This window comes from Henckelia pumila, chromosome 4, assembly GCF_033568475.1.
Source record: "Henckelia pumila isolate YLH828 chromosome 4, ASM3356847v2, whole genome shotgun sequence".
In the NCBI taxonomy this organism is placed as follows: domain Eukaryota; kingdom Viridiplantae; phylum Streptophyta; class Magnoliopsida; order Lamiales; family Gesneriaceae; genus Henckelia; species Henckelia pumila.
Genome location: NC_133123.1, coordinates 197,127,046 through 197,143,173, shown reverse-complemented (window position 1 = coordinate 197,143,173; position 16,128 = coordinate 197,127,046). Strand labels below are relative to the sequence as shown.

At 36.8% G+C, this 16,128-nt stretch overlaps 2 protein-coding genes across 2 annotated transcripts; one reads left to right on the top strand and one right to left on the bottom strand.

Annotated features, from left to right (window-relative positions):
- Positions 1 to 10,106: 10,106 nt before the first annotated feature.
- Positions 10,107 to 10,697, bottom strand: LOC140862554 (uncharacterized). Its single transcript, XM_073265581.1, has one exon. The coding sequence runs from the start codon at positions 10,695 to 10,697 to the stop codon at positions 10,107 to 10,109; it is 591 nt and encodes a 196-aa protein (XP_073121682.1).
- Positions 10,698 to 12,861: 2,164 nt separating this feature from the next.
- Positions 12,862 to 14,405, top strand: LOC140867461 (B3 domain-containing protein REM5-like). The gene is made up of 4 exons (XM_073272527.1): positions 12,862 to 12,960; positions 13,035 to 13,341; positions 13,574 to 13,704; positions 14,001 to 14,405. The coding sequence occupies exons 1-4, from the start codon at positions 12,889 to 12,891 to the stop codon at positions 14,229 to 14,231; spliced, it is 741 nt and encodes a 246-aa protein (XP_073128628.1). The 5' UTR covers positions 12,862 to 12,888; the 3' UTR covers positions 14,232 to 14,405.
- The last annotated feature ends 1,723 nt before the right edge of the window (positions 14,406 to 16,128 follow it).

The following is a 16,128-nucleotide window of genomic DNA, read 5'->3' as shown; positions in this document are numbered from 1 at the left end:
AACACGAACACTGGTTTTTACTGCATACAATAATCATCCTCGACTATTTATGTTTTTTATATACCATTTCTGTTGTAATGTGTGCACTGTGAACATATTTTACCTTTAAAGTGCTTTTCAAAATTCTATAAATCCTCCGAAAATGTATATATGTTAATTAAACTCACTTTAATATTTTGTGAGTTTGAATTAAGTTAGATTGTGATTCTGGGCTCCATACCTATTCATTTATATTACTTCCATTAAACTGAATTCACAGGTTAATATTAATATGACATTAGTTTGTGAATTGCATGAAAGAACCTATGTTGTATTCGTTGGACGGAAACCGGGAGTGTACAGTAGATGGTGTGACGCACACTCCCAAGTGAGAGGTTTCAAGGACCCTTGTTTCTAGGGTTACGATAGTAAAAAAGAGGCCGAAGAAGCATATAATTCTTATACCCAGAAACCTTTGGAAGATTCTAATTCGCATGAGTCAGGGTGTTCTAGTTCATCTACTACTGTCCCTTTAAGTACGCAACGTATTCCAGTAGAGAAACTGGTGCAAGTACTAAAAACCTTAACTGATTTGCGTAATGAGAATCGCAATTTAGGCATTAAAATGGACGAGTTATCTCGGGAGATCAGAAAGATTTTGGAAGAGTTGGGAATCAGTGATGATAAGTAGAAAATAGTTTGTATGAAACCTTTTTGTCGTCTTTGTGATTTCGTTAGAGTTTTAAAATGTTTGTGTTCCGATGTATGTCGTCGCTAATATAATTAGTGTTTTTTTTAGATATGTTGATGTGCAATTCGTTATTAGCTAGGAATATAGTGAAGTCGTCCTTTTTCAATCCTTATTTACTCTGTGTGCACCGTCCGAAAGTTATTTCACAAGCGGTCTTTCGAGTTCCTCTGTCTTTGGTGGTTAAACATATATTCTAAATGGAGGTATGACAATTACTTTGTCCTCGCTCATGCAAATTCCAATATTATGTCTAAATATTTTTGTTTGTGGAATTAATTTATGTCAGGTGGTGGGATTACGCAAATGTTCCAAGCATATATTGTTGGTAAGTTTCTTTTTTTACTTATGTCTATATAATTTAGTGTGAGAATATAGCATTTTTGTGGTTTTGTAATGATTTTTAGTTGATTTTTAAACAGAGATTTCCTAAAAATGCCTGATAATTTTAATTTATTTCGAGTATGGGGGAATTTATTCACTGCATTTGATGTGACAAATGAATCAATTCAATATATTTCAATATTAAAAATTTGTAGTTGAAACAGTAATTGACATAAATGCATTGAATAAAAATTTGTTTTCCAACGTAGATCACCAAATCCTTATTATGTGCTGACATTCTAAAGTTTCATCATTACGAATATGGCAAATCTACCTGTTTCAAATCTTTGTATTAAATACAAGTGGTTGGGCATGTTTGCAGATACAAACTTCTTCTATTTAAGTAGGGCATGCTTCCAGTCTTATGGAAGTAGAGAAAGTTACGTTTTCCATTCTGTCTGCTTGATTTGGAACTAAAAAATGGCTGTTAGTTTTAATTGTGGTTCGGAAGAAACTGTTACAAGCAAGCTCACCCCGCCTGTCATTCATCTTTGTTGTGATGAAGAATCGGTGTGCAGTACTGAAGGAGTATGTGGTCAAAACAAGTTGAAGTTGGTAGATGCTTTCGACAGTGGATGCTTGCCAGTAATTTCAAGGAAGAAACTGAAGTTAGGTGAACCAAAGACGTTGAGTTTCTCGCAGGATATGATGAAAACTTGCAAACCTCAAATGAGTGACGCTTCCCTGGAAAAAAATGAAGTGCAAAGAAAAATTTGTGAGTGTGAAGTTACCAGAACCATGTGTAATCATTGACATCTCTGATGATGATAGTGACTAAGTTTAGTGCACCCCTGGAGTAGTATTTTACCACCGTATTTTTGTTGTGTTCGATCCTTCGACACTTTTTGGTAATGTTTTGTAATGTGTTGCGGTAGATGCAATAGTTTTGAACGGTGGTTAAGGGGTCACATAAGATAAGTCACAAAGTATTTGTTGTATGTAATGTCACTTCATCTTTTGTATGTGTATGCGTTTATGTGTAAATGTGACTCATGTAATGTTTCTATGTCAATGTCACTTTCGCTTTCTGCAACATTTGAATTGGGATGGAATTATGTATTATGTGAATTCTTATTATTATTATTATTATTATTAGTTATTATTAGGTAAAATTTCTTGCCACATACCTCCCCTCTCCTCTCTATCACCCCACGTGCACGAAGAGCATAAAACATAGCCTAACCCTTTCACTTTGTACCCAATATTGCTCCAAAACCGGTGATGAGACAAGAGATAAGAGCTACATAGTATCTAATTCTCCCACACAATTATTCATTAATTTGCTCATCACCTCCCCTCCACCTTCTCCACCATCACTATCACTGTTTCTGCATCACCCATTCAACCTCAAAATCATGTGTTCTTGGATCAGTTTCCATGCCCTAACTTTCACTAAAATTGTGGAACAATCCCTTTCTTTTTTTTTTGTATAGATTTCGCATAGTTCACCATGTTCAAGATTTGATACACGGCCTTTTTAAAACCTTTTTTTGAACTGAAAAAGGAGACAAATTAATGTTATATAAATTAACCAACTGTTGTGAGATATGTTTCCTTCAATTAGCAACAGTAGTGATAGCCCTTTGGAGTCCTTGTTCAGGAGAGCAATCTTCTGTGACCAAAACCCTATATCCAAACCAGATGACGACCCTCCGTCGTAGATTTTCTCCGACTTCCCTTCTCCGTTATTTGACGAACATGAGTTGCCGCTGAACCAGATGTTGTCTCATAATCTTCAAGTGGGTGGAAGTGGTCACATAAGAGATGCTCTACACACCGAACAAAAGCCAGAAGATCATTGAGTAATTTATCCTCAGCATGATCCAACCTGTCTCCATATTAACCGATAGGGAAGACTGATATTTGCGATCGGAAATCATTTTCGATAGGGTGGCAATGTTGTAGGTGAAGATAAAATCATGGAAGAAAACGATCGAGAATAATCTTTGTGACTCATGTAATGCTTCTATGTCAATGTCACTTTTCATTCAACTATGCATAAAAGGTTGCTGCTGCAACAATATGTCATAACAAATTTTCCGAACCACAGCAGATTTGAGTATAATGACAAAATTTGTACAACGTTTTATATAAACCAGTTCATTGGACCAAAAACAACAAAAACATGTAGAACTACATTCTACATCAACAAGCATACATCCAAAATGACATATTCCTTAATCGTGATACGATACAAAAGGATTTATAATATTACCTAACATTGCAACAGAGTCATAGCTTAAGAACCTCCCAACAAAGTGTTGAGCAATGAGATTCTTCCATTCTCATCAAGTCGCTGGAAAAGTGCAAGGTCGTCGTGATTGTTGAACAGCAGCTTGGCAGCACGAACCCTTTGGTCTTTCGTGAATTCATGTAACCCATTTAGAGCTTCCAAAACCTTATCTTGTGTTGCTGAAATCTTCTCCTCGGCAGCCAGTTCTTTGATCAGTTCTCCCAGTGTATCTTTCGTGATATGAGCGAGGTTGTTTATAGCAACAACTACGGAGTCGTCATCATCATTGGACCACTTTCGTTTCTTACTTTTTGATGTTGCACCTGTTACTGGCTTAGACAAGGGAGTGTTAGTGTCTGAGACCGAGTCATCACCAACTGCTTGCCACTGGCTAATGATTGGAACATCAGGGCTCGACAAGTTAACATCCAATTCGGTTTCCAATTGTAAGACATCATTTACTGCATGTCGAAATGACTTCCAAGAATCACCAGTAGCTCGTTCGTTTCCAAAGATTTGACACCAATCATCATACATCGTCCAGTGCTTGTATCTCATTGTCTTCATAGACGGATCTGACTGTGATAGAGCAGATAAATACATGAAAACGCAAGGCTACTAGGCAGAGATTTGTATATCGAAAACATACCTTGATGATTGACTCCCATGTTTCGTCGTTAGCATCCACATTGTGGTTACTATCATTCCAACCAACACCACTTCTGCTTAGTATCGACACCAACGATCCATAGTTTTTCTTCCATACATGAATCTTGGAATTGATATGTGGATTCCCACGTAGCTCACAACCAGGAAGGGCCTTTTGCATTGCATTCTCCAGAAACGTTAAGTAGCCAGCTTTGAACCCATTCTCACTTTTCCATCCTTTTAAGCATGCTTCTTTCAAAGATTGTAGAAGACATTCTTCTTCATGTGCAGTCCAACTTCTTCGTGTCTTGTCAGCCATCTTGATCTTACCAATACCACTTGCAGAACTCGCACCACTATCCATTGTCTACTTAACTGTAGATCAAAGTACAATAAACAAGATGAACAATATATTTTAGAAAACAGATTCATCTTCAAGATGAAAATGTGCCATGTTGCGAATGCTTTCAATGCTGGCCCAGCAAATCATAAATTTTAATCACACATAAATCCAAGAACTTCAACGACTACAAATATTGACAATGTGTTCAGCAACAGTACATTCGAAATACAAGGAATAATGAAATTAATCCTCAGAACATAATATGATATGATAATGCAAAATTTAATTCCCGAAAGTGTTCCACATTTCCATTGCAAACTGGTCTCTCCAATCGTCCCACGCGTTGGAAGACTCCAACGTAGTAATATAACCGGGTTCAGTTTCGCAAACAGGGATACCTACATCTTCTTCAACTTCATCTAATGGGTCGTCAGACATCTCTAAACGGATAAAATTATGTAATAGAATACATGCTAGAATTATCCGATTTTGCACTGCCAAGGGGTAAAAAGAGGGACTTCGTAGGATGGCCCATCTCTTCTTCAGCAAACCAAACGATCTTTCAATTACGTTCCTTGCTTGAGAGTGTCTCCAATTAAACAATTCCTTATAATTTTTAGGCCCAGATGCGCGGTGGCCCCAAGCATCCCTATGGTATCGTACTCGCCTGTAAGGAGCAAGAAAACCCTCCACATTTGCATATCCGTTATCGCACAGGTAGTAGCAACCTGCATGGTAGGTAAATATTCAATTACTCAGTGATAAATACAGTAATTCATCATGTATTAAATTTTGAAACAGATCACAATATTATTATACCTCTTGGAACTTTAAAAGAATCATCTCGAGTCAAAGAATCTCTCAAAACTCGAGCATCTGCAGCAGATCCCTCCCAACCTGTGAAAGCGTGAATGAAGTTCATATTGCGGTCACATACACCAAGAACATTGACCGTAATAGTGCCCTTTCTATTCTTGTACTTTGGTTTATCTCGTGAAGGGACATGAACCTGAATATGGGTTCCATCTAACGCACCAATACACCCCTGTCGTTAATTAATAAAAAATACATGAATAATATCAAGAAACGTTACAAGGCAGTACAAAAACATTTGGTATGCAAAGAAACTTGTGTCGTACATGAATGAAGTTCACATTAAATGTAGTATTACCTTGAACCACTTCCAAGTGTCATTTGTGCAATTTTCATCGACTGCGGTAGGCTTGACAAGAAGAATCGTATATAACTTCAACATGGCATTCAAAACTTCATGAAAATGAGCGCTTATAGTTTGACCGCTACGCATATAATCATGACCAGCCACTCGGTTCTTTTTGTGATGGGCTAAGATAGACAGAAACATGGCTACTTTTTCCTCAACTGACACGTATCTCGAATGAACGACACCCCCTACATTAGTAAGCAAGAAACACAACCTTCCAAATGCGTTCCGATTCATTCTCAAGTTGACAACGCATTGGTAATCTCCGGCATCAATAATCCTACGTAAATGGGTCAATTGGCCCTCAATTCTATTTATCATTCTATACGACAAAGATTCTCTGCGCGGGTTCGTACTTCGTCTTCTCAACATTCTCGAACATTTTCGAATTAAAAGGGTTAACATCAAAATATTCATACACAGCAATTGGTGTACCACGAGAACGATTAAAAGCTTCTTACGCCTATTCTCCATCTTGCCACAACTCTCAACAAACCAAGAACAGTGTAAGCTTCAACAAAAATGCTACACATGTATGGAAAATTCACACAAAACAAACGAGTTTCAGGAACAAGAAACTGATATAATTTATGAAATCATTGCAAAAACGAAAATCAATGTATGGAATATAACAAAGTAGGAATTCAGACATTACCGAAGGAATCAAGTGGTAGGGACTGTGCCGATTTATATCTGCCGGTTCAATCTAATGTCGAGTGAAGCAGTCCTACCCACTGTACAAAATATTAAATCGGTAAAACTGAGTTTATTTCCTATATTTGCTAAACAAAAAAAAATGGAGAAGTGTTGTAAAACTGGAGATTTCATGGCCCAAAAAAATGCAGACCAAAAAAAGAAGAAAGCTAAAGATGAATAGGAGACACGGTATTCAGTAATCTGAAAAAATATAAAAAATGAATCGATGAATGAAGAAAAATTGCCATGGCTTTCGTACCTTTCTCCACCTAGAGCGATAATCCTTGCTTTCGAAACGAATGAACGGCAGAGAGGGTTAAAAATTGGGAAGGTAGAGATGTTAGGGCGAAGGGTAGGAATGTAATTTTTATAAAGAATCCTTGGTACTGTGCAAGCTCGGCTTACAATAATAGAGGGGGGGGGGGGGCAATGGATTGTATAACATCCATTTATCCGGGAAAGAGAGCTTTAAACACGGGCCTGGGTTTTTTATTTTTTGATCCAAAAAACGAGACAAACATGGGATAATTTGGCAATCCTTGGCTAATCCCATATACCAAGCACAGAGAATGAAATTCAACCTTTTATCATGCGTTTGAAATTTAGGTGATGGGTCCCACACATATTCTTTGTTTCTTTCTCCCACCCACGCAGCATTCATTCCAGAATATATTTGCAAATTTTAAGTGATGTAAAACGAATAATTATCTCGAGGACGAAGATACGAGATGGGCTCTCATGACTCAGACAACGCAAGGAAAATCAGCTTCCTTCAATTATCCATCTCAAGATCTGCGAACCCTCTGCCTTCGAGAATCCTTGGCGTGAACGTCCTTTCTTGAGGCTAGATACCAGGTTCTCGGGTTCCTCTTCTCAAATGTGTAGAAACAAGTCGAGACAGGCGGCGGAGAAAAGCTCCCGAGCCCCGACACAGAGTGATCACCGCATAAAGCTCCGATCATGGTGTGACGGTATGCCACGTACTTGTGCCCGATCTAATGGAGATAGTTGGCAAGGATGATGTGCATGGTGAAGATGGCATCGATGGAGGTAGAGAGGCCCGCCGGGGAGGCGACCATGTGGGCTCCGACGGAGAGCGGTGGAGTGACTTTAACGGGCATAAATGGAGACTAAGTATCCGGAGAGCAGGCGAGAAGCCATGGCGGCGTTAATCACGCTGATATCTATTCATCTTTTTTGGGTACGAGTCGGGTTCTTGGGATTCGGAAAATGAGAGAAAGTCTGGCTTCCTCGAAGTGACCATCTCAAGCCCGGGGGCCCGACTGCTTCAAACCGAATTGCCAAGATATTTACACATCATACTTTAATATTTGCAGACCCACTTTCCTCCTCCATATTAATGCTCCTGCCACACAGCTCAATAAAAGCATAGATGCACGTCTTTAACCTCCTTTAAGTATATATAAATGATGAGCAATAATTCCAAGTCATATGTTTGGTCAACATTTTGAATGTGAGAACTCCAATAATGAAACCCTTGAAGAAAACCCACGTGTCTTTCAAACAAAATGGCAATAGTCAAATGATCAAGAAGAGAGCTAATATCAACAAGTGGCCAAGAACTAGGGCCCATTTGATTTAATTAGGGTAATGAGACTTATCTGTAGCCCAAACGAGTGCAAATGTTATGTCCAATATCCGGGCCCAAATATTAAAGGATGTCAGCAACTTTATCTCTTCTCCCCTCCATGTTTTCTCTTGCCCCCGGGAAATATGAGTCGGGTCCTTGGGATTCAGAAAGTGCAAAAGAAACAGGCTTCCTCTGAGTGCTTATCACAATATCGTTGAACCTGATGGCCTTAGACCATACTGCCAAGATATCCAACTCCATAATATCCACGCCCGGCTTGGAAATCTCCGAACTTAGCGTCTCGGGCCTTTGGAGTACCAGCTCAAGGATCAAAGCAAAACAACGGCACGGGTGCAATCGCAACTACCATTTTGGAGGGGTACTCCTTGACATGGATGTAAAACACAGCCCGGAAGGAGGATGCCAATACTTTTAAGCTTCCCGAGTGGAATTATATGGTGGCTGTCGGGACCTTTGGTATTGAACTTCACGAAGCATCCCAGGTTGGCTGTCTCCTCGGCAGAGATACTCTATCCCGGCGACGTACAAGGCCACCCCCAGGAGCTTAATTCCTTTGCCCTTACCTGTTCTTCCCGAGTCCTGAGCAGTGCGCCTAGGTGATACACCATATACGACCTTGGAGATTATTCATTTCCTTTTCTTTTTATTCTTGAAAGAGCCCCTAATGGGTTGGTACTTATCACTGACGAGCTCCTCTCACTTCGCATAGCTTAAGGCCCGGCATGTATCTCCAAGGAACTCCCTTGCTCGCCCTCTCGAGTGAAGTACCTCCTCTTTGCAATCATTCTGATACTCACATTGAAGGTAAGTTCAGAGACCCGAGGCCTAAATATGACCCTCGAGAATCCATAGCGTGAAGCTTGCTTGAAGCCCGATAGTATGTGCCTGATTCCATCCACCCCAATCTGTTGAAACTTCCTGATGCGGTCGGCGGATAGTAGCTCCCTGGTCCCAACACGGTAGAGGTTTCTCCCGTAATCTCCGTAGGGAGCTCCGACCAGGGTGACTGGTTGCATCCCACGTACCTGTCTACGAGAATAGGTGCAAAGATAATATACCACGATGGCGCGGCGAACACCGAGTTTATGGGAGAAGACGAGGCCACTTTGGCAGTTGTAATATGGTAGCTTTCCTTGTTTGCTCCATCTCCTTCATACTCTCTTTACTAGAAACCCCGCAACGGCCCGGGGTCGGTAACATCATGGCCCGGGCTTTCGGGTCACACACCAGCATAATGAAGGAAATTCTCCAGCCACTAATGTCCGACGTGAGGGAATGTTTTCATCGGAAAATGGGCGCTTCAAACTCAAGAACTGCAAATCAATTCCCGAGTTCTCTAACCCGGGCACCTTGTGGTTCTTTGAGGCCGAACATGAATATCCTCCGCCGCCGCCTCTGGAGCTCCCATGGTTACGCCTGGGTAATTCTCCATCAAAGACTAATCCCAAGTAACTAAAATCAACACAGAGGTCTCCGAACTCGAAGAAGAAGGCCCGAGAAATAAGATGAACAAGGCGAGTAACATAACATCCGAAACCAAGAAGATCCAACAAAGCGTACAAACCCACAGCTCCGTCGCCGGAGCTGACCACCCTGGGATAGGTAATCCCAAACAAACAATACCCAAGCAAGAAAATCCTACCCGCAACCTTCCAAGGAAATTCGCCATTTTTTCCTTTGACCAGAGAAAGGGAGAAATCTTTTCCCTCGGCTTGTTTCTTCAACGAAAATCATATCAACGTCCTAGAACTCAATTTTCCACGGACGACGCCAATGATGTGATTATCATAAAATGGGTACCCGGGGTGGGTACAACCCGGGGATAAAATAGCAGCAAGCTTTCTCGCCTCGTCATGAAGGCTATCTACACACCAGAAACAAGGAAACTCGTTAATGAGGGCGCCGGAGTGGTTCTCCAGAATCAACCCACCAATTAGAGTCAGCATTGTTTAGAAAATAGATTTCGGTTAAAACGACAATATAGTTATCATCCACCAAGTTTGTTTGATCGATCAACATTTTTCTGTTCCTACGACATTCTCGGGCATAATGATTTGGCTTAATTCCAAACACATAGCATGAGCCTTTTTTATTTTTCCAAATTCAATTTTTGTTGATTTAAAATTTTTCTTCTTCTTGAACTTTCCTTGATTTCTCTTGGAACTTTCAGGAAGGTTTTCCACTTGATTCACACCATCAATCATTGAAGAAAATATACCATCTCTTTTGAGATTTTTGGTCTCAATTTGGATCCGGTCCTTGAAGAAGTTCATCCAAAGAAATTGATTCTTTCTTATGCGTCAATTTCTTTTGGTAATCCTTCCACGAAAGCGTAAGTTTATCGATGATGGTGAAAACATGAAAAGTTTCAGAAATGGGTTCACCCGCGTCGGCACCCTTGCTGGCTATATCACTTAACTCATTGACTTGATCTATAACAGGACGTGTATCAACCATCTTGTATTCAATGTACTTGTTAACCAAAAATGATTTATTACCTGCATCTTCATTCACATACCTGCGTTTGATTGCGTTCCAGAGTTCCGCGGCAGTCTTGTGGATATGAAACACATTGAACAATGTGTTGTTGAGTGATTGCAGTATTGTGAACCGGCACATGAAATCATCTGTTTTCCATTTCTTTATTTTCTCCGTAGAATCCTCATTTGATTCAGATGGTTCCCCTGGATATGGATCAGTCAACACATAAAATACCTTTGCAATGGTTAAAAGGTATTCCATCTTCAAACTCCAACGCTTGTAATTCAATCCATTCAATTTCTCCAGTTTTTCTCCATCATTGAGTTGCGCTTTCATCAAAATGGACTTCATTGTAGTAATTAATACCTTTAAAATTGTTGCAAAAGATGTGTGAAAAATCGAGTTGACAATGAAATTCGTATATAGGTTAGGCACACCAAATTTGATGCTTTCTTTAAAGATATTAACTCCTCCCTCAAATGATGTAACTAGTTCTCAAGGAATTAACTTTCCAGGATACAAAACCTATAATCACCAAAATTCGAAGTTTACACTCCCTCGAATTTCCAGAGCAATAAAACACAAGTTTTTTTTTATCAAAGTAGAACACGAAAGATAGTATTTAAGACGAAAGCTTTGCTTCTCGGTTTTTGCACGTTTTGTGTAGATTTTTTAAGATGGAAAAATTCATTCTTATTTTTAGTCTTTGAATGATTATATAGTTTCCTAATAAATGCCATGAAATGACTTGAACACAGATAAAGAATGACTCTCCAAAATACAAACTATAATGCACCGCTTAAATCGAAAGAAATCATCCTTTCATTTAAATTTAGAAACCGACCACTTATTTTGAATTTTAAATGTTAAACGGTAGTTTCTTTTGTTATTTATATTCTATGTTATTTAATTATTATATTACAACAATTATCTTACAAATGAAATCTACCCGAAATGGACTGCTTTCGTCAAGAGTTTTTCGTGCTCCGAGGATCCCAAGAGAAATAAATTCAAGGAGAGACAAAAGTCTGCAAAAAATGACGTTGAGAGAGCATTTGGAATGCTGAAAGCTTGTTGAAAATTGTTAGAGGTCCTGCACGATCTTATTACAAGAATGACTTAAGGAATATCATGCATGTACACGTGTTTTATTTTGAACAACATGATTATTGAGGACAAGTGAGATGAATCAGTCAAATGATCGGATGAAGACTCTCCTACACCAGCAGAAATTGTCATGGGCTCTACAGCCTCTACCTAAGAATTCCGAGAGTATCTCCAGAATTATATCGAGCTACGTTACAAAAAAACACATCACCAACTTCGAGCCGACTTGGTTGAATATATCTGGGTACGATACGTTTGCGATTAGTGAGAAACAACTTCATCGTTCAATATTTCGGTTGTGTACGTTTATGGTTTTTAAATTTATCTTGGTATTTGTCATTTGTGCACGTTGATGTTTTTTTTATTTTAATTTATGGGTCCTTATTTGTTTTGTAAGGATGCAATTCATGAATTCAAGCTTTATTATTAATTATGAATATCTTAATTATATCGTTTCTTAAGTTATTAAATTATTATAACACTTTAAATTGTAATTTAATATATTATTACAATTATCTATTAATAAAATATTTAATAAATCTATTTCAGATATAGTTTATTTATTTTATACATACATGAATTTTGTAATAGTTATTAAATTTTTATTAGAGATTAATTAATTAAATAAAATATAAAATATTAATTAATAAAATCACCTTACGTGTTTAAGACAAAATTTTTGATTATATTATAAAAATTAAAATTTAAATATATGGATAATAATTAGAAACTGTATAATGTGTATAGAAATAATTAGTGAGACTCATGAAAAAATTATTTTATGGGTTTAAGGTTGTGAAGAAAAGTCATAAAATTTGTGTTTTTTAAAATGTTGAGGTAATAATAATGTGATATTGTAACTTGTAAGTCTCGTGTTGAAGTTAAAAGTATAAGATTAGAGTTGCGGATACATAGCTAACACGGCAAAAATAGCTCCAAAAGGCCGGCCACATTTCCAAACCTTACGGCTCAATGAACAGAAATACAAAACATGACAAGTAGTGGCAATCGATCGAGGCTTTGCACATAAAAATGTATATATAATTAAATCTAATGTTATGTTTAATTTTATAAATAAATTTCATAATAAAATCAAAATGTACATGAGGAACAAACTACGTGCAATATATATTGATATATTATATAACACGTACCATGTGGTGTGGGCAGGTGCTAGTGTAAATAATGTGTCAACCCCAACAACATAAATTATTTTCTCGGTTTCTGAAATTTACTTAATTACTGTATTCTTTACCAATCCTTCCAGTTGCAGTCTGACTTGACATGATTACGGCCTGTCAATAATTTTTATTTTCGTAATTTTTAAAATTTGGCTAAACAAATCAGATAATGTATTATTAATATATATATATTTTTTCACTCTTGGTTTAATGAAGCATCCTTCCAATCCAAGGACAGTAAAGAAGTGAATCTGATGGAACTGGAGCGACTATCCAAACCCTCTTTCTTCAAGGTTTTGTTCAATGAATGCTTCACTCGCCAACTGGTAAGTTCTTCATCCCATCACTAAACAAATTAGTGATTTTCTGTTGGGTACTAATTATATTTAATTTCCTGCAGAGATTGCCGACTGCTTTCGTGCAGAAACATGGTGAAATGTTGGCTGAAAATGCCGTACTGAGAGGTAGTTCGGGGAAATGTTGGGCTGTGAAGCTGGAGCATTCTGGGGATGAGGAATGCTACTTTAAGGTTGGGTGGCCGAAATTTGCTGAGGATTGGGGGCTTAGAATGGGGGAGTTTCTGGTGTTCTGGTTAGCTGGAAAGTCCACATTTGATGTTTGGGTGTTTGGAATAAACGGCTGCCAGAGGGAACTAATTTCCAACTCTGACTCTCATGAACAAGTCCATAACTTACACACCCACCATGGTTTGAGATTTTCTTTAAACAAGGATATATATATATGTTGGTGTTTATTTAATTTGTAGTTTTGCTTATGCAGAAGCTCTATTAAAACAAAGGGATCGTAGGTTTTACAACCCTTCCCTTCATTTTGACCTTTCAAAATCGCTCCTAAAGTTTTAACAGCAGTACTTACGCTTTAGAATTGTTTTGTTACTGATCTTGATCATGTCATTTATGGCTGTCTTAATTTCATCAGCACAAGTGAGTAACAAACGAAGAAATACTAGCGTTTTGGAGAAAGAAGCAGCTAGGAGTCCTCCCAAAGTTGATCTTTCGAGCCCACTCTACTTCGAAATAGTTTTGAAGAAGTATCACAAATCAAGAGTGGTAAAATCTCTACTCTACTCTCACATTAGCTACTCGAACATTTGGCCCCGTTTGGATTTGGGTAACATTTTTAAAAAAAAAAACACTTTTTAAGCTATAATTTTTTGCTTTTGAAAAATCTCTAATTTTAACTTAAAAAAGTGCTTATTTAAGCACTTTTTTGGTCAATCAAACCATTTTATTAAATGAGAAGCACTTAAAAAAGTGTTTTTTTGCCTTGATTTTTGAAACCAAACGGGGTCAAACTTTTTTGAGTATCTGAACTAAATTTGCTTAAAACATATATATATATATAGGGTCTCGGTATGAAATTTGCAAAGGCGTCTGGTTTGATAAGCCAAGACAGAGTGGTGCTGGAGTATGTGCCCAAGCATCATTTTACTGCTGTAGCACTGCACCCGAATACTTGTAGGGTCGATATGTCTTGGTCGAGTTTCAGACAAGAAAATGGACTGATCATTGGAAGAACCTACTCTTTTCAATTCAATCCCAGCAAAAATGTGATTCAGGTTTGCGATAAGAAATAGATGTGTCGCCGGTTATGTTATCATCGTTCATCAAATGCCGGTAGCTTATGATACTCATCTTTTTGGACAGTGTTTGGCTGCTACGGACGTGTATCTATATTCTATGTTATGTATGTGTTCCTGGCATTTTGCACGACGAATCATGTCCTATTATCCAAACAAATTTAAGTAGCTTCACTCGACCCTTTCTGTTTGATTGTACAATGAGTTATATAGTTCTCCAGAATTAAGGGATGTACAGCCATCAATCTCGGAGCCATATCATGCTACTTCTAAAATAAGTTTAAGCAAAACCAAGATTTTTTAAGTGAAAATGGTCATTTTTCAACGTGTAAATCAACTGTAAATCTAATCTAATTTCTAATTCTTATCTAATCTAATTCTAATTCTAATCTAATATAAAAGCATGAATAAGATCCCTAATTGTGTTTTTGTTTTTTGTGGCCTTAACTATATTTAGTTCTCAATTTTACCCGTTGCCTTTGTGCCCTTAATATTTATTATTACCAGCCAACTTTTGGTGTTCCGGGCATTCCTAAGGACATGAAAAATGATAAATCATTAATTCATCATCGATCAAATGTCAAATTTTTGGGCAAATACACTGCCCATTGCTTTTGTGCCCTTATTATTTGCCAACTCTTGGTGTTCCAGGCATTCCAACTAATCAATTATGAATTAATCATCATTAAAATATCAAAGTTGAGTTCTTTCAAAAAAAATATATATATATATATCAAAGTTGAGCAAATACACGGCGTCCTATGCATTGTAAACGCCACTGAGGGCTTCCATCCTTCGTCAGTGGGTTTTCATTTGTATTCCAGAATCTCAAAGGTGGATTTGTTTTCCTCATTCCTGTTTTTAGTCTCTGTCATGATGTGGGTCAAACATTGGAATTCCTTGCATAATCAGAAATTGTTGGTCTAGAATTAGATAATAATAATAATAAGAGAATAAATGAGTAAGTGGAGAAATTTATGGATTTTTTTAAAAAAATATAAAAATTAAAAATAATTATAAAAACAAAACAAAATTTATAACCTTATAAAAATATCACAATCTGGGGCATGTTGTCCTGGATTCATGATGGACACTGCCATTTTGGCAGATTCTCTAATGAATCTGTCCCGATTCAAATTTTATTTATTTATTTATAATTCGGTACGATTGAAAAAATCGGTTGGATTGATCGAATTTTTTTAAAAAAAAAAACGAATACGGTGATAATAATTATATTTTTCTTTTAAATTTGACATATCTATCATTTTATAGAAATCATGTGTTGAGTTAAAAAAAACGTGGAGCATTTTTTTTTAATCGTAGAATATAAAATATGGATAAAATATAAAGAAAAATAGAAAATAGAAAATTGTTGTAAAATAAAAAGGGTAAAATGAAAAAAAAAAAGACGGTGTTCTCACACCATCAGTTTCTATAAAACATTTCAACTATTATAAAATAGTAGAGATTTTGATTTTTGAAGTAAAATATATAAAATGTATCTTAAACCAATTTTTTAATTAAATATACGCAAATTTTTAATATTTATTTTTTCGTAATATTATGGATATTTGATATAGTAAAAACTACTCTTTATAGTTAAATTTATTTTAAATCAATGTATTTTTTTTATGTTCTTGGTCTTTTCAAATTAATACTATAAATGATAATGTTTATAATTTAGACGTATATTAGGTTAGTTAGTGTTTGTAATTTTTAAAAATAAGTGATTAGAAACTTTTTTCTTCATAAAATTGTTAATAAAAAAATCCATAATCAGTTATTTTTAGAGGTTGTAAACAAAATATTTTAGCTATCAAAAATTACAAAATTGAGAGATGATAGTGTATTAAATTTATTTTTCATCTTTAAAATACGGATAAAAAAAACCGAT

What these genes read in the sequence shown, in the direction of transcription:
- LOC140867461 (XM_073272527.1), top strand. Translation starts at nt 12,889, where the DNA reads ATGGAACTGGAGCGACTATCCAAACCCTCTTTCTTCAAGGTTTTGTTC. An exon ending in AATGCTTCACTCGCCAACTG is followed by an intron (nt 12,961 to 13,034) that starts GTAAGTTCTTCA and finishes AATTTCCTGCAG; the next exon opens with AGATTGCCGACTGCTTTCGT. An exon ending in TAACTTACACACCCACCATG is followed by an intron (nt 13,342 to 13,573) that starts GTTTGAGATTTT and finishes TAATTTCATCAG; the next exon opens with CACAAGTGAGTAACAAACGA.
- LOC140862554 (XM_073265581.1), bottom strand. Translation starts at nt 10,697, where the DNA reads ATGAAGTCCATTTTGATGAAAGCGCAACTCAATGATGGAGAAAAACTG.